This window comes from Chenopodium album, chromosome 8, assembly GCF_948465745.1.
Source record: "Chenopodium album chromosome 8, dcCheAlbu1.1, whole genome shotgun sequence".
Lineage (NCBI taxonomy): Eukaryota > Viridiplantae > Streptophyta > Magnoliopsida > Caryophyllales > Amaranthaceae > Chenopodium > Chenopodium album.
Window position 1 is genome coordinate 1,728,516 of NC_137841.1, and position 23,113 is coordinate 1,751,628.

The 23,113-nt window shown below is 36.3% G+C and overlaps 1 protein-coding gene across 1 annotated transcript in view; it reads left to right on the plus strand.

Annotated features, from left to right (window-relative positions):
• LOC145641536 (uncharacterized) overlaps nucleotides 1–23,113 on the plus strand; it is a 43,331-nt gene that overhangs the window by 16,016 nt on the left and 4,202 nt on the right. The window contains exons 14-30 of the mRNA XM_081692361.1: nucleotides 3,432–3,793; nucleotides 4,801–5,264; nucleotides 5,359–5,694; nucleotides 7,899–8,120; nucleotides 9,248–9,338; nucleotides 12,757–12,834; nucleotides 12,921–13,211; nucleotides 13,370–13,567; nucleotides 13,963–14,454; nucleotides 15,859–16,020; nucleotides 16,259–16,588; nucleotides 18,481–18,563; nucleotides 18,743–18,859; nucleotides 19,094–19,322; nucleotides 19,712–20,077; nucleotides 20,371–20,472; nucleotides 22,049–22,183. Coding sequence (XP_081548487.1) covers nucleotides 3,432–3,793; nucleotides 4,801–5,264; nucleotides 5,359–5,694; nucleotides 7,899–8,120; nucleotides 9,248–9,338; nucleotides 12,757–12,834; nucleotides 12,921–13,211; nucleotides 13,370–13,567; nucleotides 13,963–14,454; nucleotides 15,859–16,020; nucleotides 16,259–16,588; nucleotides 18,481–18,563; nucleotides 18,743–18,859; nucleotides 19,094–19,322; nucleotides 19,712–20,077; nucleotides 20,371–20,472; nucleotides 22,049–22,183 — 4,058 coding nt within the window. The remainder of the gene's footprint in view (nucleotides 1–3,431; nucleotides 3,794–4,800; nucleotides 5,265–5,358; nucleotides 5,695–7,898; nucleotides 8,121–9,247; nucleotides 9,339–12,756; nucleotides 12,835–12,920; nucleotides 13,212–13,369; nucleotides 13,568–13,962; nucleotides 14,455–15,858; nucleotides 16,021–16,258; nucleotides 16,589–18,480; nucleotides 18,564–18,742; nucleotides 18,860–19,093; nucleotides 19,323–19,711; nucleotides 20,078–20,370; nucleotides 20,473–22,048; nucleotides 22,184–23,113) is intronic.

Consider the following 23,113-nt stretch of genomic DNA (forward strand, 5'->3'; position numbering starts at 1 on the left):
TTAGAGCAAGTTTAGCGCTAAGTCTAAAGAATTAAGGTGACATCATTATCTTGAGTCTTAAGACTTATGTGTAAGACTTTCCCCATTTTTCTTTTTAAATCTTAAGCAAGTCTCAAGTTGAGTCTTGAAAATCCAAGACTCAACTTAAGACTTGAGATTGGGACCCACCTCAATTTTATTTTTATTATCCTTTTTTTAAAAAACACTTTTCTACTTATAAAGAGAGAGAAAAAATGTCTTATATTTGAGTCTTAGGGCTAAAGTGATAAATTTGGACAAGTTTTAGTGAGTCTTAACAAGAATTTGATGACATCATTTTCAATGGGGACCACAAAAAATGATGTCAAAATTGCTCTTAGCCCTCCTTTCGTTTTTGTGTCTTTTTTCCTTTATTTCTTTCTAATGATTTGATACTCACCAAGCACTTATAAGGAAAGTTTCTACTTTGGCGCTCGTAGTATTAGCATAAATGCATAATTTACTTTGGCACTTCTGCGTTTACTAATTCTACAAGCTTAGGAGTGCACACAATGCGTGGACAAGAGTTGTAAAAACATTCTTAGTAATCTTGAAGTAAATATATAATAAATTATCATTTTTTAAGATAAATAAATACAATTCAACGGTTTAAAATAGCTATGGTTTTATATGACGTGAATGATACGAAAGTAAAAGTAATGTCTTTATGCATGTTCGAGGCATATGGTAGACCATTAATATCTTTGATTGTGCTATAAAAATTTATAAAATTGATTTTATGAAAATGTGCATCAAGAATAATCTAAAAAATATCATATAGGGCCATTAAGTGTATACTAAAAAAATTAAGTCAAAGTAATAGTGCATAAAGGTTGAATCTTTTTGTTCTACTGACTTACTATTCATTAGGTCAAATTAAAAATAAACTTTGACCATCTATTGCTACTTGTGTACAAATAAATTATTATTGTGTGAAATCTTGTCAGAATTGTTGCAATATGTGGGGTCCAAATATCAACTTTTAATAATTTACAATTTTTGTATGCGGCTTGCTGTATTGTGCTGCAGGGGTTACTCGATTAGGGGTTACTCGAGTTGTCAGGATTACTCAAGTTTCTCGGTTAGGGGTTACTCGAGTTGCCGGGGTTACTTAAGTTACCAACGAATAACCCCTCGATTAATCCATAATCGAACCCCTCGAGTAACCCCTACTGAACCCTTAAGTAACCCCAAACTGAATCGTTCCCTGAGGCCCTGACCCAACTCCTTAAGTAACCCCTTGACCGAATTACTCGAGTAACCCATGACCGAACTCCTCGAGTAACTTGATTGACCCTTGACCGAGTAACTTGAGTAACCCCTAAAATAACCCCTAACCGAGTGGACCCCTCGAATAAACCCTATCTGGACCCCTCGAGTAACCCCTGACCGAGTAGCTCGAGTAACCCCTATTGAATAACTCGGGTAATTCCTAACAAAATAACTTGTGCTGCACCAAAAAGTTGCTGTTAATAATTTGCACTAGCACGTTTTTAAAAGTATAATCAATCAAACATGTGTGTTGGAGACCACAAAAATTGCAAATGAGTAGAAATATAATTAATGGAGGGATCACATATCTGTTTTCTTGTGTTCTAATCATTTACTTGTAGCTACATAGATTATGAAAAAGGGGGAATGAGGACCATGTGTGTGACCACTTTTTCTATAAATAGGTGAGAGATAGATAGCAATGGTATTATTTGATATAATTGGACCCCGCGCAGTGGGATTGTAGTTGATAAAAATGAATAAACGTGCCATAAAGGGAATAAATTAAGTGAGTGGAACACAGAAAATTAGATGAAAATAGTAAGTTGAACCAAGGAAAACAAAGGGAGTATATTGTTGTTCATATATTTTACTAATTTAAGGTATATAGACATGTACATTATATGTATAAATATGGCCTCAAGCTCAACATGTGTGAAAAGTGTCGATCATTTTCATTTTCTTTTAAATAATTTAATTTACTGTTATTGGTTGATTCTCTTCTTTAAAGCAGTCTTACATCATATAGATTTAAATGTTTATAGTTAATGCAGGGATTTCATGACAATTAATGTGCTTTGTTCATCACAATCTGAAAAAACCCTAAATGTAAAGAATTGCAGAGATATGTATTACTTTATAATTTTATAGTAGATACGTTTTACTTGAATGTTTAATTGGTTTACTTTAAGTAGACCTGATCATGGAAGGGACCCGATTTTGAGCGGGCTTTGGGCAGAAATTTTCAGCCCGAAATCAGGTCAGGCGTGATTTTTTTATTTATTTTTCCGCAGGCCTTGGACATGCATTTATAAGCATTTAAGTTATGTTTTGGCCCGGCCTCAAATACCCAAAAAGCCCACCACCGCTCCATTATTGCGGGGTTTTGGGCAAGCATTTTCAGTCTGATCCTTGGCCTGACCAAGTGGGCTTACTTTTTACCATCAGCCTGGCCCGAACCTGCCCCGCCCTTTGATCACCTCTACTTTTAATTGACGACATTGATTCTCTATTATTATTTTAGACTAGGGTCCCACAGGAGTATATCCTCAAAAGCCACAATTAGAAAGTAAATCCCCTCCCGTAGTGCAAGGGGTTAAAACTTTTACCTTTTTGTCAAATGCACCAGAATTAAAAATAAGGGTTAGATTTTGCTTTGATTTGGAGAAGACTAACTCGTTAAGTTATAATAATAGGAAAGAAGGATCACTTACTTGGACCTTTTAATGGAGTGAACTACAGGGATCTAAAATGAAAATAAGAATGTAATCGTTAGGAGTACATGGAATCAGCCAAAACACAGGGCATCAAAGCTTGAGAGTTGAAGTTTCTGAATATAAAATTGTTGTAAGGCTTGAATAATCAACTAAATTCTAAAAATATTACTTAAATCCAAAGAAGGTTTTCCTGTTTAATTTTTTGAAATATCCTTTGTTTGTAGAGAAGCACTGAAGGCCACGAGTCAGTTTATGATCAGTGATTTTTTTTTCTATGGGTTTTTTCTTATCTTTTGTTTGTTGTTTGAGTCTAGACTAGTGAATAAAATGTCATGGCCCCTCATGTATTGGCCGGGCTAAATGCTGAACTTCTCATTTCTTCAAGTTGATGTATAATCTAGAAAGCTGGCCCAAATTTCTGTACCATGGCCAATCAATTATCCCGATTATATTCAATTTTGTCCCGTGGACACAAATGCATGTGATTTGGCTGCTATTTCCTTAAGTATAGGACTTGAAATATGTGTTTCGGGATTGAACTGAGCTAGCATCCCCCCCTCCCTCCCCCTCTCCGAGAATAATTTTAAAAAAAGGAAAAATAATTGGCCAGGTATTAAGAGTTGAGATTTGTTAGAGACAACTCTTTTTTTTATGATTGTATATTTTGACTAGTGACTTTTCTATATTTATTATTTATTGTTTCAGGCAAACTTCATAATCTTGCAAGAGCAGTAGCTGATGAAGAAATGGGGATTGATCTTGTCAAAGTTGAAGGCAGGGAGCAGAAATATCTCTTAGATATTGACAGGAATAATGTTGTGGGACTTGGGCTCAGAAGTACTAAACAGCCATCCTCAAGTTCAGCTACTGGAGAAAGCATTGCACAACCTTCAGCTTATGACATGAAAGATGCTGAAAAGCGGCTTTTTAACCCCTTGAGTGCAAAACCATCAACATATCTCTCACAATTTGTTCTTCATATTGCTGCAATTGGTGATATTGTTGATGGCACTGATACAACTCATGACTTTAACTACTTCTCGCTCGTATATGAATGGCCCAAGGATGTAAGTCTATTAATTCTTGGCTCAAAAATGATCTTGAAAATAATACGAGCGCTCCTTAAAAATCTGTTGCCAGTGAAAACCTGAAAGCATATAAACGAACCAAATTAACTTGGTGGGGATTGGACTTGAATGTGATTGTTAATCTCGAGTATGGGCCCAGATTTGTGATTGAGAATTGTGGACAATGATCTTTCCATTTCTTATTCATGTATTCAATATTTCGAGCATATAATTGTTTGAGTATGCATACCCATTTTGGGGTGTCAAAGAGGTATTTTAGTAGAATTGGAGCAAAGAAATCCTGCATTTTATGTGATTATGGCTAAGGAGATCAATGTTGTTTGTTGCATGTTAAAAATAGTATTTTTCAATAGCCCATAACTTTTAGTCCCAAATTGAGATCTAGATGTGTAACTGTGTAATACATGAACCGAGTTACTAAAAACTACTTCCCAAAGTAGTTGGCCTTGCTTCATTGATATATTATTATTTTTATTTTACATATGGACCAAAGAGTGTAATGGTGACTTTTTGCACCTTTTTAATACATAACTGATATCTTCTTCTCTTTAATTGGATTTTGGATTATAGTTTGTCCTTAAAAGCTTATTTGAAGGTCTGAATCCTTACACAATATTTCATTATTAGAAAAATAGTGAATGCTTCTGCTTGGCTCTGTAGTTATCCACAACTTCTGCAGTTCTGTGGGTTTTTTAACCTGTCTGCCGTAGGAAATGAGCATTAAGTAGTTTATTCACACCATCAGTCTGTGAAAAATGGTACTTCCCATGTAATATAGACTTCTTAAAGTAGTCACTATCAGAAATATAAATGTCTTTTACAGTGTTCAAAATTTCTAGCTTTTAAATCATTCATTTATGTCTGTTTCTGTGTGTTTTTCTTTTTTGCATATGTAGGCATGATTAAATAGAATATGAGATTGTGCCCCTGGACAGCAACTTGAATCTATGTTAATGCCTTTCATGATTTTCATGCCTTTAATACAGCTTGTAACGCGCCTAGTTTTTGAAAGAGGTAGCACTGAGGCAGCTGAAAAGGTTGCAGAAATCATGTCTGCTGATTTTGTTCATGAAGTGATCTCAGCTTGTGTGCCTTCTGTCTATCCTTCACGTTGTGGCCACGGTTGGGCTTGTCTTCCATTGGCTGCATCCAGTGCTAAGATTAGCCATGCTAGTCATTTAACTACATCTTCTGGTAGAGGGACTTGCGCAAGTGACGTCAGCAGTTCCTTGGCTTCGGCTGGAATTGCTCAATATCATCTACAGTTGGACATAATAAAGCATTTGGTCAAAATTTCACCAGTTAGAGCTGTACTTGCTTGTGTCTTTGGAAGCAGTATGCTATACAGTAGTAATGAGTCATCCTTTCATAGTCCCTTGAACGAAGAATTGCCACATTCACCAGATACTAACCACATGTTCTATGAATTCGCTGTTGATCAGTCAGAAAGGTATACAAATTGTTGTATATTTTCCCATTACAGCCAAAATTTCTTCTGGGTAATAAAAAATAAAAAAGATAAAATTTATATTTCAAATTTTCAGATTTCCAACTTTGAACCGATGGATACAGTTGCAGACAAACCTTCACCGAGTATCTGTGATTTCTGAAACACCCAAGGATGCAGATGATGCTAGTGGGATACAAAGTAACCGAAAAATTTCTGCTAAACGATCTCGAGAACTTGACACTGACACTGAGTCTGAGATTGATGAAAGTATTGGAAGTAACACTGCAGCATTTGCTCCAGAAATTGCTCAAGCTACAGTTGATCGTGACACATTGCAGGATTCGATGCATCAAGCTGCTGAAGATGATGCTACTACTTTTCTAACTTTTGACTGGGAAAATGAAGAGCCATATGAGAGGACTGTTAAAAGGTATATACTGTTTATCCTTGATGAAAAATCAATTTATGTTTTAATTTATTAATTTGTAATTAGACTAGGTTTTTGTCAACCTGTGGAATTGTTGTCGAAGTCCTCATATTTTACCCCCTGGTCTTATATTTACACTTGGCTCTTTCCACCTCGAGTTTCAGTGGCCAGTTCAACGCCTTTAGATGCAACTGCGAGGACTAGGTTGACTTGAGAGAATGGTAATTTAGTATGGGTGGCAGAGTAGCTTTCTTCCATTCCTTTAGGACTCACATATTTTCTTTGTCCTTCATTATGCCTAGCAGTACAACACATGCACTTCTCTCCCACAACCCAGTCTTTGAAGTTTAGTTTGCTCCATTTTGCTCACCAGACACCAGTTAACCTTATCCTCCAGCCACTGACATGCCTCAGACCTATTATTTTGGGACAGTGATTGCGGTGACAAAATAAGTTCAGTTCAGATATATACTGTTTAGAGCTATTAGAGTATTAGTTCTTTTCAGTTTATTATATTTATTATCCGATCCCTAACACATTGTTTGGATAGAGGGATTTGAGGGGAAAGGAAGAGAAGGGAAAGGGAGTGATGCAATTTCCTTTGTTTGGATGGTAACAGTTTGTTTGGATAAAGAAAGGGGAAGGAAAAGAAGGGGAGGGAGGAGAAGAGGAGGGGAGGGAAAGGAAGGGGAGGGAAGAATGGTGAGTTTTCCTTCCAAATCTCTCCGTTGTTGGAGGGATCAATTTCCTACAATTTAATCATTCTCTCCCCTCCAATTCCCTCCCTTCCTCATTTGCTATCCAAATGAAAGATACTCCATCTCTCCATTTCTCTTCCCTTCCTTTTCCTCCATTTCCTTCAATCCAAACACACCGTAAATGATGGAGGGGAAGGAAATGGAAGGAGAGAAAATGGGGGGAAAGTATTTCAATAATTGCTTAAGGATAAAATCTTTCAAAATTTGAAAAGATTTGGAAGGAAAATACATTATAAAAACAGAACTAAAAGCAATATAAACTTATACAAACTGATTTTTTTTATAAAATGACAACTTTATCCTTTTTATTTCAAAAATAAACCCCCAAAATTCTCTCTCCTCAGAGTGCTGGAGTTCTTTCGCATAATTTCCCCAATTCCTAACCCTAATTCCAATTTTCTAGCACCACCAAATCACCATTGTAATTGTCATCGTAATCAATGGCTTTCAGTTTCGAGCAATTTCTATCTCCGCCTCTTTCGCTGAGCTCTTTGATTCCCGTTCAATTGTTGTGCCGGATTCGAAATTTTGCTAGATTTTTTTTTTTTTTTTTTTTTTTTTTTTTTTTTTTTTGTAAGGGAAATTTTGCTAGAATTTAAGAACTGTATAATTCGCCGTGATTGATCTGAAGACGAAGGATTCATGCGTCGATCGAGGAAGATATTTAAAAAGAAGATGAAAATCAAGGATTTTTGGTTTGACTGTATGTTGAAATATGGTGGTTGAATGGAACAAAGAAGCACGATTTATTTTGCTGTTGGTTGTTCTTTACCCTTTCTTCCTCCCTCTCTCCCTTCCCTTTCTTTTCTATTTTATTTAAACAAGGGAGCTGAATTTCTGCCTCCCTCCCCTCCCTTCCTCTTCCAAGTTATTGATACTTCCAAGCTAATTAGTGTCATATCTTTCTAGAAATTGCATCGGTAGGAAAATTGGATGGGGTATGGGATATTGTTCTTTGTTGATGTTGCTTTTTTTTTTAATTTTATTTTTATTATTATTTTTTATTACTCCCTCCGTCCTTTAATACAAAGCATCATTTCCTTTTTGTGTAAACCAAAATACAATGCCTCTTTCTATTTAAAGGCTGTATTTTTTGACATTATTACCCATTTTTGATAAGTTGTCATCTTTTTTCCTTTACTTTTTTTGTACTTTTAACATCAATTCCCAACACTTTCTCTCTCTATCCCTTCAATTATTCCAAACTACTTTTTCTTTCTCTTTATATCTCTCTCTAACCCCACATGCATATTTGTACTTTTAATCATTAGTTTTAAAGAATTTACAACTTTCTTAATTCCCGCGCAAAAACCAAAAGAGGCTTTGTATTAAGAGACGGAGGGAGTATTATTTTTTATTTCAGTGTCGTAACTTTTACGTACTTAGTGATCATACTCTGCCAAATTGGTCTTCAAATGATTAATATATATATTTTTTGTTTATGTACAGATTAATTGAAGAAAAGAATATTATGGATGCACTCAGTTTTTCTGATCGTTGTTTGCGAGGTGGGGCATCAGATGAGTTGCTTAGACTTCTAATTGAACATGAAGAAAACAGCCAAAACTCTGGAAGTTCACAAGGGCATGTTGGGAACAGGATGCTGAGTGATAGTTGGCAGTATTGTCTCAGATTGAAAGACAAACAACTAGCAGCTCAGCTAGCCCTAAGGTATACTTTGTACATATATGTTTATACATGTACATTTTCCAAATTATTATCCAAGGTTAATTTTTCTATACTGTGTGAAGTGGGATAATTCAGGATAAAGATAAGAAAAAACGAGCATATGTGTGGAGAGATTGAGAGAGAACCAAAGATTGGTTTATTATGGAAGAACTGTTTTTTTTTTTTTCCTTTCCTTTTTGTTTGTTTTATTTTTCCTTGGGTGGGGATGGGGGAGGAGCTGTCTATTAATCCTATGTTTTGCACCTTGTTAATACAAGTAAGCATGGGTGAGTTCAAGTGAGTTTAGAGAAACTTTTGAAAGAAAGAAAATTTTGTCCAAAACCTCCTTTTTAATCCTTATTTTTGTGAAAAATAACCTTTTAAAAAAAAATGTTGTAAAAGACCACCCATTTAAATTTTTTTTGTTGTAATTCACCTCCAAGTGCCGGAAAATGAATGTTGACCATAAAATCTGGCGTTTACGGGTCATGTGCTAGTCACGTTACCCTTAATTGGACCCCCATTCCTTTGTTATCCCTCTTCTCTTCTCTATTCTTTCTCCACCTCTATTAGTATTTGCGCTGATCACCTCAATTGGTTCACCTCTTTTCCTCCTCTATTCTCTCTACAGTCTACACCCTTAATGAACAACATTCCTTCACAATTGCTCATTATTGCAAGTATGACCATAAAAAGGGTGACAAAGCAAAGTAATCGAAAACAAGATTGCGATTGAGAGGGTAAGTGTTAAGCCATAGTTGATATCAGTCATGTCAGTTCCCAGAGGTGGCGCAAAAGCGGCGGATTTCTGTCCAAATTATGGTTTCCCGACATTGGTGTTGCTGCCATTGCTCTGCTTTCTAGGTTTGAAAGTAGTATAGTAATATATACAAGTAATTAAATTAGTGGGTGGTATTTTACAAATTTTTTTGTAAAAGGTGATTTATTACAAATATAAGGATTTAAAAGTTGTTTTTTAACAAAATTTCCAAAAATATTGATGATATTATGCCTATGAGACTATTGTTTGAATGATAGTGGCAGTAGCTTTTGGAGATCTTGTAGTTTGACAATATCCTCTTTTAATTATATCTTATATATAATTAAACTGTAATTTGTGTCTTCTGTAGATTTTTGCATAGCTGGGAACTAGATGCTGCTTTGGATGTGCTTACTATGTGTAGCTGTCATCTGCCTCAGAGTGAGCCTATTAAAAATGAGGTTATTGCTGTACCTTTTCCATTTTATGTCTTAACATGTCCTAAAATTTTGTGTTTTTGTTGAATTCTTCCAAATACCAAGCATGACAATTGACGAGTGGACAGTAACCTGTAGTATGTAATACAATTAGGAAAAGAAATGAGACAAGCAAGAGCAGAAAGGTGGCCTATTTCTTTGGGATGGAGAGGGTCTCTCTATCTATCAACCACGATTACTTTCTTTCAAACATAACCTAGAAATGTTAAGTACCTTCCTCATCAATTGATTGTCTATCTATCAGGGATGTTTTAATTAGTTTATCTGAGATTCTGTATATTATACCCTCCATAGCACACTGTTCCGGTAAAGCTTTTATTTACTTGTGGCTTTTCCTACTTTCCTCAGTGTGCATGATGCCGTGAAAAGTCAAATAGGTTAAGAATCTTGAAATGGACAAACCTTTGCTAGGCCTTTCCCATGCATATGTGAGACCACAACTTGATCCAATCCATACTTTGTGTGTGATGAAATAGGTTCTGTTGAAGTAGTTGATTGGAATCACTCTCCTCCAGCTAACATTCTGATCACTTGAGTTAATTATCTCTCTATAATTAAATCCTTAAACTATTATACTTTCGCCGTTCTTTTTAACATGACTTACTTTGACTTTTACACTATTCAAATCCCGTCTTTTGTGAGCCATATGTAAAGGAAAACATATTTATATAGGAATTTGTTACAATTGATTCACAAAATACTACAAATATTATAATTATCTCTCTTTTTTTTTTAAATTATATATAATTTAAGGAAATTTTGACATTTGCTACTACTAAAAAACCATGTTTTACATTTGCTACCGGTTTAATTTTTTTTTTTAATTTTACTACCACCTAAATCAGAGTTTGTTAAAAATAACTACCACTTAATGGAATCCGTTAGGGTTCCATTAAGTTTATTCAAAAAATTAAAAAAATCCAGCCACCCATAATAGCTAGCCCCCTCCCAAAGCCATGGCCGGCGCCGGCAACCCCACCCCCTTCCCTTTTTCCCACCTACGCAACCCACCCCTCCCTTTTCCCCTTCTTGTTGCCTCGATCCCGTCCCCCACCACGATCCGAAACCACCTTCTTCGGCCCCCCTTCTTGTTCCCCCCACCGGAAGTGACTCCTCTCCCCTTCCCCCACCCAAAAAACGGCACCCCTAACCCTACACCACCATCCGAAACCACCCTAAACGGGTCTTAGGGTTTCGCTTATGGTGGTTTTGGGGTGGTGGTTCAGGGTTAGGGGTGGCCGAAAAGGGTAGGGAAATTGGGGGGGGGGGGGTTCAGTTTCAGTGGAGGAAACGGGGAGGGGGTCCAATTCTGGTGGGGGAAATGGGGAGGGTGGTTTTCAGCGGGTGGGGGTCGTGGTTGGGGCAGCAAGAAGGGGAAAAGGGAGGGGGTGGGGTCGCTAGTGTCGGCCGTAGCTTTGGGCGCCGGGCGCCATGGGGGAGGGGTGGTTGGGCCCCACTAACGAAAATAGGCACGGTATAAGGCATCATGTTGTTAATTTTAACAAAGTGGATTTGGGTGGTCGTAAAGTAAAAAAAAAAAAAAAAAAAAATTAAACTGGTAGCAAATGTGAAACATGATGATTTTAGTGGTAGCAAATGTCAAAATTTCCTAATTTTAATGTGTCGACATTAAAATTATGCATTGGCAAGTGTGATAAATGAAACAGGTCAATAAAAAAGAATAGAGGAAGTAAAAGATTGCTCCTTGATCTACTGACATTGTTCTAAGGATCAATACAAATGAATAATACATCCCTGTCCATTGTCCCAAATGTAATCATCACACTTTCTTTTATGTCTGTCCACTTTAATTGTTGCACTTATTCTTTCTTCCTACTATAAAAAGTAAGGTTCCACATCCTCTCGTATTCCATCAAAAAAAATCTTTATTATTTTTCATCACATATATTATTCCACAATTGACTTGGGACGGAATGAGTATCAATTGGACGTCACAAAATAAAAATAAAATAAAAATTTAAATAAGAAATTCTCCCTTCGTTTATTTTGTTCTACAAACTTTCCTTTTTAGTCCATTCTTTTTTGTTCTACTTTGCTTTATTCTATTTTTGATTTAATCCATTTGCCATCTTACCTTTTTTCCCACAATATTTACACCTTTCCACTCACTCTTTTACTTCATCCACTTTTTTCTTACATCCATCCACCTTTCATTCTCTCTCTTACTTTTTCATACTTTATCTTGCACTTACTTACCTTTTCATTGTTTTCTTGAATTGTGTATCTATAGTAAGTAACTGAGTAAAAGATGAATTAACAGAGGGTTTATATATCTTTTCTTACTCAGAATGGTACTCTAAAATATTAAAAGGATGTATACTTTTTATCTCTCTCAACTCATGAAATGAAATTTATTTTGGTTTTTACATATATTTTGTCAAATCATAAATATATGGGGTATTACAAAACATATGAGGGTTTAAAAGTGAGTAAACTTAGGGATCATTTGGTTCTCACAGGGTAAAGGGAGTGGAATCAAGAAGGGGATAGACAGAGAAAGGAAAGTGATACCCTTTGATGTAATGTGTTGTTTGGGTGATATTTGTTTACTTGTCAATATATACCTTATCAACTTCTCTCTCATTTTAATGGAGCACCGCCGAGTCGCCGACCCCTTCACACCACCGCCATCACTTCTCCTCCCACTGCCGTTACCACTATCTCCTTGCCATCACCACTGCTTTCTTCTCCTCCCACTGCCGCTACCACTATCTCCTTGCCATCACCACTGCTTTCTTCTCCTCCTGTTATTGTTTCACCTCCACTGTAAGGTTTTAAAGGTCATATTCAAACATAAAAACTTTAGATATGAAGTTTTCATGGTCGAATTTGACCATCTAAGCCATATTTGATAAGTTAGATGCTGATCTTATAGAAGTTGCTTCATTTCTAATCCTATGAACAACTTCCATGTGAATTTTGGGATTATCCATGTAATTGCTTTACACATTCAAATAAACTTGATATGTGTCTAATTGAAAAATGAGCTTCCCAGCCAATCATTGGTACCTTCCTTTGTCAATGGATGCACTGTTATCTTTCTTTCTTTCTTCTTTTTTTATTTATTTTATTTTATTTTGTTTTTTATAAAGTCAGATTTATCTGCTTGTTTGCAACCTTTCATTTGACACTGTAATTCCACTTATGACCTCACTGTCTCCCAACCATGGATTATTTTGGATAGAATGAATTCATCAACATGCTAATAGAGATTACTATCTTTCATCTTTTCAAGACTAACATCTTAACCCTTTGGATTCCATTACCACAACTTGGCTTGTAATATTGCACTTCTTGTAGTGCACCCTTAGAATCACAGCCCCAAAAAGAAAATTGACATGTGATATTTTTTGATGATTAGGTCCTACAACGAAAACAAGCTTTACAAAAGTACAAGCACATATTATCTGCAGATGACCAGTACCGAAGTTGGCAGGAGGTTTGTAGTATTGTTTTGGATGCTCTCCATGTTCAAAATCGCTTACAGTGCTGAATTATCTTTTTCTGTATTATTTGAGTTATAAGGTTGAAGCAGCTTGCAAGGATGATCCTGAGGGCTTAGCACTTAAATTAGCTGAAAAGGGAGCTGTTTCTGCTGCTTTGGAGGTAGCTGAGAGTGCTGGATTGTCTATTGATCTTCGTAGAGAATTACAAGGAAGACAGCTTGTCAAGCTTCTTACAGCAGACCCATTGAGTGGAGGGGGTCCAGCTGAAGCCTCACGTTTTCTTTCATCTTTGCGTGACTCAAACGATGCTTTACCTGTTGCAATGGGAGCTATGCAACTTTTGCCTAACCTGAGATCAAAGCAACTTCTTGTAATTATTTCTCAATCCTGGTGCTCTATTACTGTTTTGTTGTGCTCAATCTCTTCTAACATAACCACACACAAAAAGGCACCCTTCATTATTTTTAATATGCTATTAACTTTTTGGTGTTCAATTTCTGATATGGTTACATCTCCCATCTGCTGTAGGTTCACTTTTTTCTGAAACGGAAGGACAGTAATCTATCTGATGCTGAGGTGTCTAGGCTGAACTCATGGGCATTGGGTCTTCGTGTGCTTTCAGCCTTGCCATTGCCGTGGCAGCAAAGATGCTCATCCCTCCATGAGCATCCTCAACTGATCCTTGAGGTGCTGTTGATGAGAAAACAATTACAGTCTGCTTCTCTGGTAAGTTGATTTTTTTTGAAAATTTCCATGTATATATATATAGAGAGAGAGAGAAACAGTCATTTGGGGGCTTGTTAGATTCATCTTGATATGTACTCTCATTAATTTAACTTTTATATTTATATTTTTTACTTGGGTATTATATAAGATATTAATTGCATAAAATGTGCATTAGCAAGCATGAAACACCCATGTTGCAATTAAATAAGAACGGAAGAAGTATATGTTAAACTGTTGTTTGTCTATCAGATTTGTCTGCCGGAATATTGAAGTTCATGCTGATTTGTTAGTGTACTTCATTTTAGCTGATTTTTTTTCTCTTTAGATAATATTAGAAATCTAACTACTAACTTTGTTACTAGTTCTTATGGTGAGCTTGTTGAATTCTTCTTCAGATCCTTAAGGAGTTTCCTTCGCTTAGGGACGACAATGTAATTCTCAAATATGGTACCAAGGCCATTGCTGTCAGTATCAGCTCCCCACCCAGAGAAACACGAATATCTGTATCTGGCTCTAGACTTAAGCAGAAGACAAAAACTGCAACTCCCACAAAATCATCTTTGACTAGTAGTTTTAGTAACTTGCAAAAGGAGGCAAGGCGGGCATTTTCTTCTTGGACTCCACGTGGATCTGCAGACAAAGTCCCTCCAAAGGAGCCACATAAGAAGAGGAAAAGCTCTGTTTTAACACCATCTGAGAAAGTTGCATGGGAAACAATGACAGGAATTCAAGAAGATCATGCTTCCTCATTAACTGTTGATGGACAAGATCGACTTCCTTCTGTGTCAATTGCTGAAGAATGGATGCTGACAGGTGACCCAAAGAAGGATGATGGTATCCGTTCTTCTCATCGATATGACAGTGCTCCAGACATCATCTTATTTAAGGTATGCATAATCACCTTATTAAGGTATGCATGTATGATTTCAGAATATCAGGTATAAAATACTAACTGAATTTTTCTGGAAATATAACTTCTTATTTATTAGTGATGAGAAAACGAGAGCGTATTTAACAGCAAAAAATGGAGTCAGCTAACAAGGACTAGTTGTCCTCCTAGGAAACAGAATTATTGATCAACCCAATATATTTGTTATTTCAATCATCTCTTGACAGCCCCGGCCGGTGGACTGTGGCCGCTTTAGCCCATGACAATGCAATTTATATTACTTTATCCCACAACAAATTAGTGAATTACTCCTCTGTCCACTAAATTTTTTGTGATCCCTTTTCAGATATATATGAGAACCCATACTTATATGAGAACTGATCTAAAATTAAGAACATATGATTAAAAATTTAGAACACATGATTAAAAGTTTAGAACATGAGTGACAAAATAAAACATAGTGTGGCTCATAAGTTTGATCCCTCGAAACTATCTTCAGCGTCTCCTTGGTTTTATAGACTGGGACCAAGGTGCTCTTCTTCCAATCTTTTGAGATCCATGTGTCCCTCCATATCTTGTTAAAGAGGTCTTCCACCAATCAATACCAATCTTAACCAAACACCTCCACACCTCTACCAATATACCATCAGGACCAACTGCTTTCTTAGGCTTCGTCTTCTTCAGTGCGGTCTCGACCTCTACTCTCCTAATCCTCCGCTCATTCTGCATGTTGATTTCTTCATCACTCACAAAGGCATCTCCTATCACAACTCCTTGATCTCCATCAAGCAATTTGTCGAAGTACCCCGTTCAGTCGTCCACCTGTCCTTAATGTCTTCATCTTGTACTAAAACGTTTTGGTTCTTACCTTTGACACACTTTACCATACCAATATCCTTCCTCGCTTTTTGTCTTCTCTTCGCCCATCTTATAAATGACCTTTTCTCCCTCCTTAGAGTCAAGCTTTCGCCAACTCCTTTAATGAATATTTCTTCTAGATAATAGGCCCAAAGTTGGTTAAGTGGTACTAAGAGCAAGTTTTTGGCTCTTATCTTGATTACAGCGTCATCACACTGGCTCCCATGAGTATAGTTGGTTTAAGTGGTACTAAGAGCAAGTTTTTTAATTTGGGTGGGTGAAAATCAAAGTTTTGACCGGTAATCTAATTATTATATCGCGCTGTTTTGTTTTGCACAATAGCTTGATTGATAATATTTACATTGTTAGATAATGTTGAGAATACATTTTTATGATCAATTGCCATTCCATTTCATGCTTCTCTGCACCTGCAGTTCTGCTTGCCTTTGTACCTTGATATTGAATTGTTGAGTAAGCTATATTTCTTTCTTATTGTTATTCTTTAGATTATAACTTTTATGCTTGTTCTGTCTCTTCTCTTCAGGCACTTCTTTCCTTGTGTTCTGATGGAACAATTTCTGCAAAAGGTGCCATAGATTTGTGTGTCAATCAAATGAAGTGCGTTTTAAGCTCTCAACAACTTCCCGAGAATGCTTCTGTTGAAATTATTGGGCGAGCATACCATGCAACAGAAACATTTGTAGAGGTAGTGACCGACTGACCTTTTTTTTTTTTTTTTTTTTTTTAACACATTTGTTGGGTTTTTTTGTTTCTGGGTACAAGTTCTTCTTTGCTCACCTTTGTTTCTCAATGAGTAATATATGCTAGTGGGCAGAGGGGTGGGCATTTGGATTGGGACTTGTAAGTGTCGAATAGGCTGTTCAGATTGTACACATTACTTGGATTTTGTAGCGTACATGATGACTGTGTTTCAATGTCTGCAGGGACTACTCTATGCTAGATCACTGCTTAAGAAACTTGTTGGGAGCAGTGACTTACCTGGTAATTCTGAAAGAAGCAAGGATGCAGATGATGGATCATCTGAAGCTGGAAGCTCTAGTGCTGGTAATCAAATTACAGATGAACTATCTGAGCTCTTGTCGCAAGCTGATGCCTGGCTTCGACGTGCGGAATTACTTCAGAGCCTTCTTGGATCAGGAATTGCTGTTTCTCTTGATGATATTGCTGACCAGGAGTCATCTGCATGTCTTCGTGACAGATTGATTGGGGAGGAACGTTATAGCATGGCTGTCTATACTTGCAAAAAGTGCAAGGTACTTCCCTTTGTTTTAAATTGATTGACCTCATCTCTATTTTGGTAAGATCCCACAGTTGGCAGTATTTAGGAGAGTACAGTCTTGCACTGCTGTTAGCCTAGTAGATTAGTAAAATGAATTGGAGAGTTATGAAACTGGATGGTAGTTTAACGTGAAATTCAACTTCAATAGAGGTTACCATAAACAAGCCCCCTCACCTTTTTTTTTCAAGAAAAGTCTGTTCTAGTATTCTTAGCTGCATTGCTCCTTGTAAGGCTTCTTTTCACCTAAGGTGACTTGTCTAAACTATGAGTTTGAGCTGATTTTATCACTATGTTTGGATACAATAAAGAAGGGAAAAGGGAGGGGAATGGAAAGGGAGGTGAGGAGAGGGAGAAGGAGAAGGTGACCTTCCATTTTCCTTTTAAATGTCTTCAACCATGGAGGGATTTGGTTTATTAAAAGGGGAAGGAAAATGGATCCTTCCAATTCCCTCCCCTCCCTCCTTGCATTAGATATCCAAATAATGCATCCCTCCTTTTCTCTTCTTTTCCTTTTCCTCCACTTTTCTCTATCTAAATACACAATAAATGTCCACTATCACCATGGATATTTAACTGTACTTCACTAGATCTACAACTACTTGTATACCCCTTTTAGTTATTGTTTAAGTTGGATTGGGTTAATCTCTTTGCATAGATGACATAAACTTAAGGGGTGTCAATCGGGTTTTCGGTTCAGTTTTGGGTTCGGTTTATCGGTTTTCGGTTTGTAATGGGTCGGTTTTAAACGGGTTGGAATTATTAACGGGTCAGTTTGGGTCGGTTTTAAATAATTTCGGGTCGGATTTGTTTGTTTTATTTTTATTACAGTTTCTTTTTGGGTCGGATTCTAATCGGGTCGGATTATAATTAGTTCGGGTCAAAATCGGTTCGGGTTAAATTCGGTCGGTTTAAAAACAGGGTTTGTCAGTTTAAAGCGGGTTTTGGGTCAACACATATCGGGTCCTAATCGGATCGGGTTGTAATTGGTTCGAGTTGAACTTAGTCGGTTTGACAACTAGTTTTGCTAGTTTTAAACGGGTTTCGTTAACATATATCGTCTAGTATATCCTCAATATTCTTTAATTAGTTATTCCAATAGATCATACGGAGTATTAATTAGTTGTTTAACTTTATGTCTCTTTTTTGTATAATACTTTAAGGATCAAATAATAATAACAAATCTAGAGTTAGCTTTTGATTTAGATTTTTAATTTTTTTAATACAATATAGTGTTCCATAAGCCATTACTCGTTAGAGGACGATAATATTGTAGCATAAAATTTCAAACCTTTTCAATATAAATAATTTATAATTCAAATTAACCCTTTTGTTTTACTATTGATAAAATATACCAAAAAATAAAATAAAATTATACGGTCATAACGGGCTACGGAATTATGGATTATAAACGGTTCGGTTATAACCGATTACGGGTTGTAAACGGTTTGATGATAACTTATTACGGGTTAAACGGTTCAATCCTAATCAGTTACAGGTTGTAAACAATTTGGGTTTATCGGGTTTAAACGGTTTCGGTTTACAATGGGTCGGTTGCTATCGGGTTCAAAAGTACTCGATTCGGGTTGTTCTCGTTTTTGGGTTGTATCAGTTCGGCTTGATATCGGGTAGGATTCATTAACGGTTCTCAAACATTCGGATCGGTTCAGTTTCAGGTTTTTAAAAATCGGGTCGGGTCGGTTTACGGTTTTAAAATAATAGGTTCTTAGCGATTCGGTTCCTTTTCGGAACAGTTCGAAACGGTTCGGATTCACCAGTTTGGGTCGGTTTTTAACAGCTCTACATAAACTGTTTGTTTCATATTCCCTTGAATAAGAAATTTTTGAGTTTGCTTTGTTCACTTTTCAGATTGATCTTTTTCCCGTATGGATCGCATGGGGGCATGCTTTACTTCGTATGGAGCACTATTCACAGGCCCGTGTGAAATTTATGTATGAATTTCCTATACTGCTCAAAGTCTCTGGCATTCTTTTTCCTTTTCAGTTTGAATGCTCTCTTCAGATCTTTTTGTTTATATAGTTACTCAGTTTCTCCTTTGGGTGGAAGAGAAATGGGTGACAGATGTAGATGCTTATGATTGACAGTTTGACACTTTCCTGCTGAAATGCAGACAAGCTCTCCAACTGCGCAAGAATGATCCTGACTTCCATGTTGCACCAGTTATTTTGGACATCATTAACACTATTGAAGGTGGTCCTCCAGTTGACGTGTCTGCAGTTCGTTCCATGTAAGTGGAATATGCTGTCTTTTTTTGCCTTGCTTTTTTCTCCTAGGGAAAGAGATTGTTATGTATGCATACTGGATTATCAGTTGCATAAGCATTGATGATAGACATTATGCGTGTTAGATAATTCTTTTGAAGTAATCCTATCAAATGATTTCTATAAAACCAAAAAGAAATAAAGTAGTTGTCAAGAAAGAAATGTACTTTAGAAGCTGATTGTTGTAATATATGTCACAGGTATGAACATCTTGCAAAAAGTGCACCGACAATTCTAGATGATTCTCTATCTGCAGATTCATATCTTAATGTCCTGCACATGCCATCTACTTTTCCTCGTTCAGAGAGGTCAAGGGGGTCCCAAGAGCCTGAAAATAGTAGCTCAATGAGTGGCACAGATTATGATGATGGACCACGCAGTAATCTGGATAATATTCGGTACCTTGAATGTGTCAACTACCTTCAAGATGTAAGAATCAGAAATTTAATTTAACCTATTAGTATATGCGATCGATGTTGGAGTAAAAATTAAAAGATTATTCGGTTAAATGGCCTTTTATTTGTTGTCGTTAACATGGGTTTAGTGAGGTCTTCTGTGTGATTTTGTCTTGTCTTTTACTAATAGAATACTACTGCTCTTCTGGTGCTTAAATTGTGATTCTTGAGGTCTATGCTACTGTAGTCAGTGTAGCTATTGCCTGTAGGCAGTGAGGATTGACTACAGATTTTAGTTTTTCTTTTTCACGGTTTTGGAATTTACTATGTGATGCTCACTCCCTATTCTCCTTTTGCAAACTCCTATGCTGTAATATACCTACTGCCGTTTAGATGTTTAAGTAATTTTCTTTTCTTATGCAGTATGCACGACAGGATTTGCTAGATTTTATGTTCAGGCATGGACATTATAATGACGCTTGCTTGCTATTCTTTCCTCCTGAGGGTGTTCCTCCACCTCCTCAACCATCATCTGTCGGGACAGTTACTTCATCTTCATCTCCACAGAGACCAGACTCTGTGGTAACTGATTATGGCACCATTGACAGTTTATGCGAATTTTGTATAAACTATGGTGCTATGTCTGTGTTGGAAGAAGTGATTTCTGCGAGAATTTCATCTTCAGCATCCCTAGACTCTGCTGTAAATAAGTATACGGAGATGGCATTGGCTAAAATATGCAACTATTGCGAGACTCATAAACATTTTAACTACCTCTACAAGTTTCTGGTAATTCAAAATCCCTTATTAACTGTCAGTCAAAGTAAAGTTTACATAGAGTGCCCTGTGTATGTCTTCTGTAATCCATCCAAATACTGCAAAATCTTTCATACACTTTTCTTATAAGAACATGAAAATTGTGTTGTTTACGTTGGGATGCTTTGGCTTTTGTACCTGTCATCAATCATACTAAGGTTTATCCCCCATTAGTGTCATCCATCATATTTCTGGCTGTACTTCCTCATTAGTCCATTAATGCAAAATTTGACTGGTCTCCTATTATCATTATAATATTGATGCAGGTGATTAAAAGAGATCATGTTGCTGCTGGTCTTTGCTGTATTCAGTTATTTATGAATTCTTTGTCCCAAGAAGATGCGGTAAAGCATTTGCAAAATGCCAAGGTACCACTAACCTCTCAATCACTGCATTTTGTAATGGCAAAAGCTCTTTTGCCTCTTCACTCTCTTTGTTCTTTCTAGGATATATACTTCGTATAAGTCTAGTACTAGCTGTTGTGAATCCTGTAGGTTTTAGTAAAGATATGATTAACTTATTTTTATTTGCTTTTATTGGTATAATCGGTTGTCCTCCTTTAACAGCAGAGTATAAAAACTGATGACTAAATAAGCCTGCATTTTCTGGACTTAATGTGTGAGCTGAATTATTATTTAAATTTTGTTTCTATTCAGAATTCTTGAGCAACCCTTTCATTTCATCCCATGTTCCTTGTTTTTTTATTACCCGTCTTTAATGATCATAGAGGTGCAAGTATTTAAGCTGTCCGCTTTTGTGGTTTATTTCTCCTGTAGTAGTTACAGGATTTTCTGAGCTATATAAGTTTTGCGAAAATACAATCGTTCACATGAACTTTATCAGTATTACCAAACATGTTCAATGGCTAGATATAGGTCTCACTAGCCAAAAAATTTAAAATTTTTTAGTGATTATAAAAAATTTTAGCATTAAAATATAAAAATCTCCCTAAAAGATAATAAAAAAAAAATTAAAAATTCATTTCTTCTCTCCTTTCTTTCTCTCTGCCTCTCCTTTTCTCTCCACCTAGTTCTCTAAGAGAGAGTGCATTTCGGAGTTAATGCTTTCAACGGTGATTCGTAAGCCTTAAAAACCCATAGAGAGGAGGAAAAGAGATCTAGGTGGAGAAGGGAAGAGAGGAGAGAGAAAGAAAGAAAGGAGGGATGAAAGTTTTTTTAAAAAAAAAAAATTGCGGGGATTATTAAATTTAATGTTTTAATTTATTTTTCTATTATTTTACTGTTTTTAAAACTTTTTGATCTGAGATACTGGAATGTCATTGAGTTTCCGCAGTGACGAAGTTCGTGTTAATTTTTTTATTGTGACAAGTTTGCATCAATGGTCATCGTTGGCTAAAGGTTGTGTCACTGGATGTGATATTGCTAAAAATTCTCATTTTATGGGTAAATTTACCTGAGTAAGGATATAATATCATAACTATATGTGATAAGATTTGCAAATTTTTTGGAATTTAATTATGCTATCTTGATCTCCAAGCCACAACTCACTTTATAATGAGTGATCATTTGTGGGGTTACAATACGCTCAGATGGCATAAGTTACAAAGACCCTATCAACTCCTTAATACCAAAGTATTTACACAATCCAGACTCCAGATTAAGTCAGTAAGATCTTGGAACTACAAACACATACCTTACAGGCATACACTACTCCTTGGAGAGTGTATCTTACTTGTTTGAAGACCATTGCATGCATGTGGATTTATATTAAAGCTGATGAAAGCACCCCCACCACCGTGTACATAGCTGAAAACGTCAAATACATCTCCATCCCTCATGTTTAGCTGCATGCATTTTCTTATTCATTCAAAAATCAAATTAACTAGGAATAGTTTCGATTGGATTAAAGAAAGAAAGAAAGAAAGAAACGTACATTGTCGGGGGTGATATTTATATTTGTTTTCATTTTTATTTTTGAGTGTAGGTACATTTTGATGATGGGATAACAGCCCGTAGAGAGACAGCTAAACTTGTTGGAAAAGGCATTCGAGGTAAAAGTGCCTCAGAGAAACTTACTGAGGAAGGACTCAACAAACTTTCAGCTCGGGCTGCTATTCAGGTAATTGCATCAATTCATTAAAAATCTTATAACTTATAATCTTTGGGATTTTGTTGACTTGTTTCTACTTGATAATGTTCATGGGATCAAAATAAAGAATACAAATTATGTGTTTCTTGTAATACATTTGCTTTATAGTTTCTGATAGTGCTGCCTTACATTTCCAACTCTAAATGATGTAGTGGTCAAGCATCTATGGATAATATGTGTGCAATTTTTCCACCTTTTTTTTTGCGTTTTTTTATTTTTTTTTTTATTTTTGCTGGACTTAATCCTGCTAGTTGGCACTTGGATTATGCACTTTTATCAAGGAATAATGTGACTTGATGGATCCAAATTGGACCCTAAGTTGGATGGGATTTGCAATCATCATCTTTTGGAGCAAAAGTGATTGTTAGCTAACTTAGCTTGTAATGGAGCTCTTGTTTTAACTGTTTTGGAGGAGTTATTTTGACTGTATTAGCCTATTACTCTGCTAGCTGTTTTGGATGTTATAAACCGGAGAAAAAAAGACTTGGTGCTTTGAGATTAAGTAAAATTTGATACTTGTATTCAAGGATGCACGGATTTGCCTATCAGGTGCCGTCTCCTGTACCCGAAACGTATCGGGGACGGGTACGCATAGGATATGTCCCCACACCGTCCCCTTCAAAAATGGTACGCCAAGGCAGTTTGGGGGCGTTTAGCATCTTGATTGGAAACGTATCGGGTACCTGATTTATGATGTGTCCTATGAAGCCCAGCCCTTTAAAAAAAATAAAAATAAAATAATAATAATAATAAAATAAAATAAAATAAAAAACCAAATCAGTAGAATACGTACCTGATTGTCGATTTCCCCCAATTCTAAAAAACCCTATGATACTAGAATAGTATAATGTAAATTAATCTTTTTGTTATTGGTGTAGGTTACAGTACATTCTTAAATTT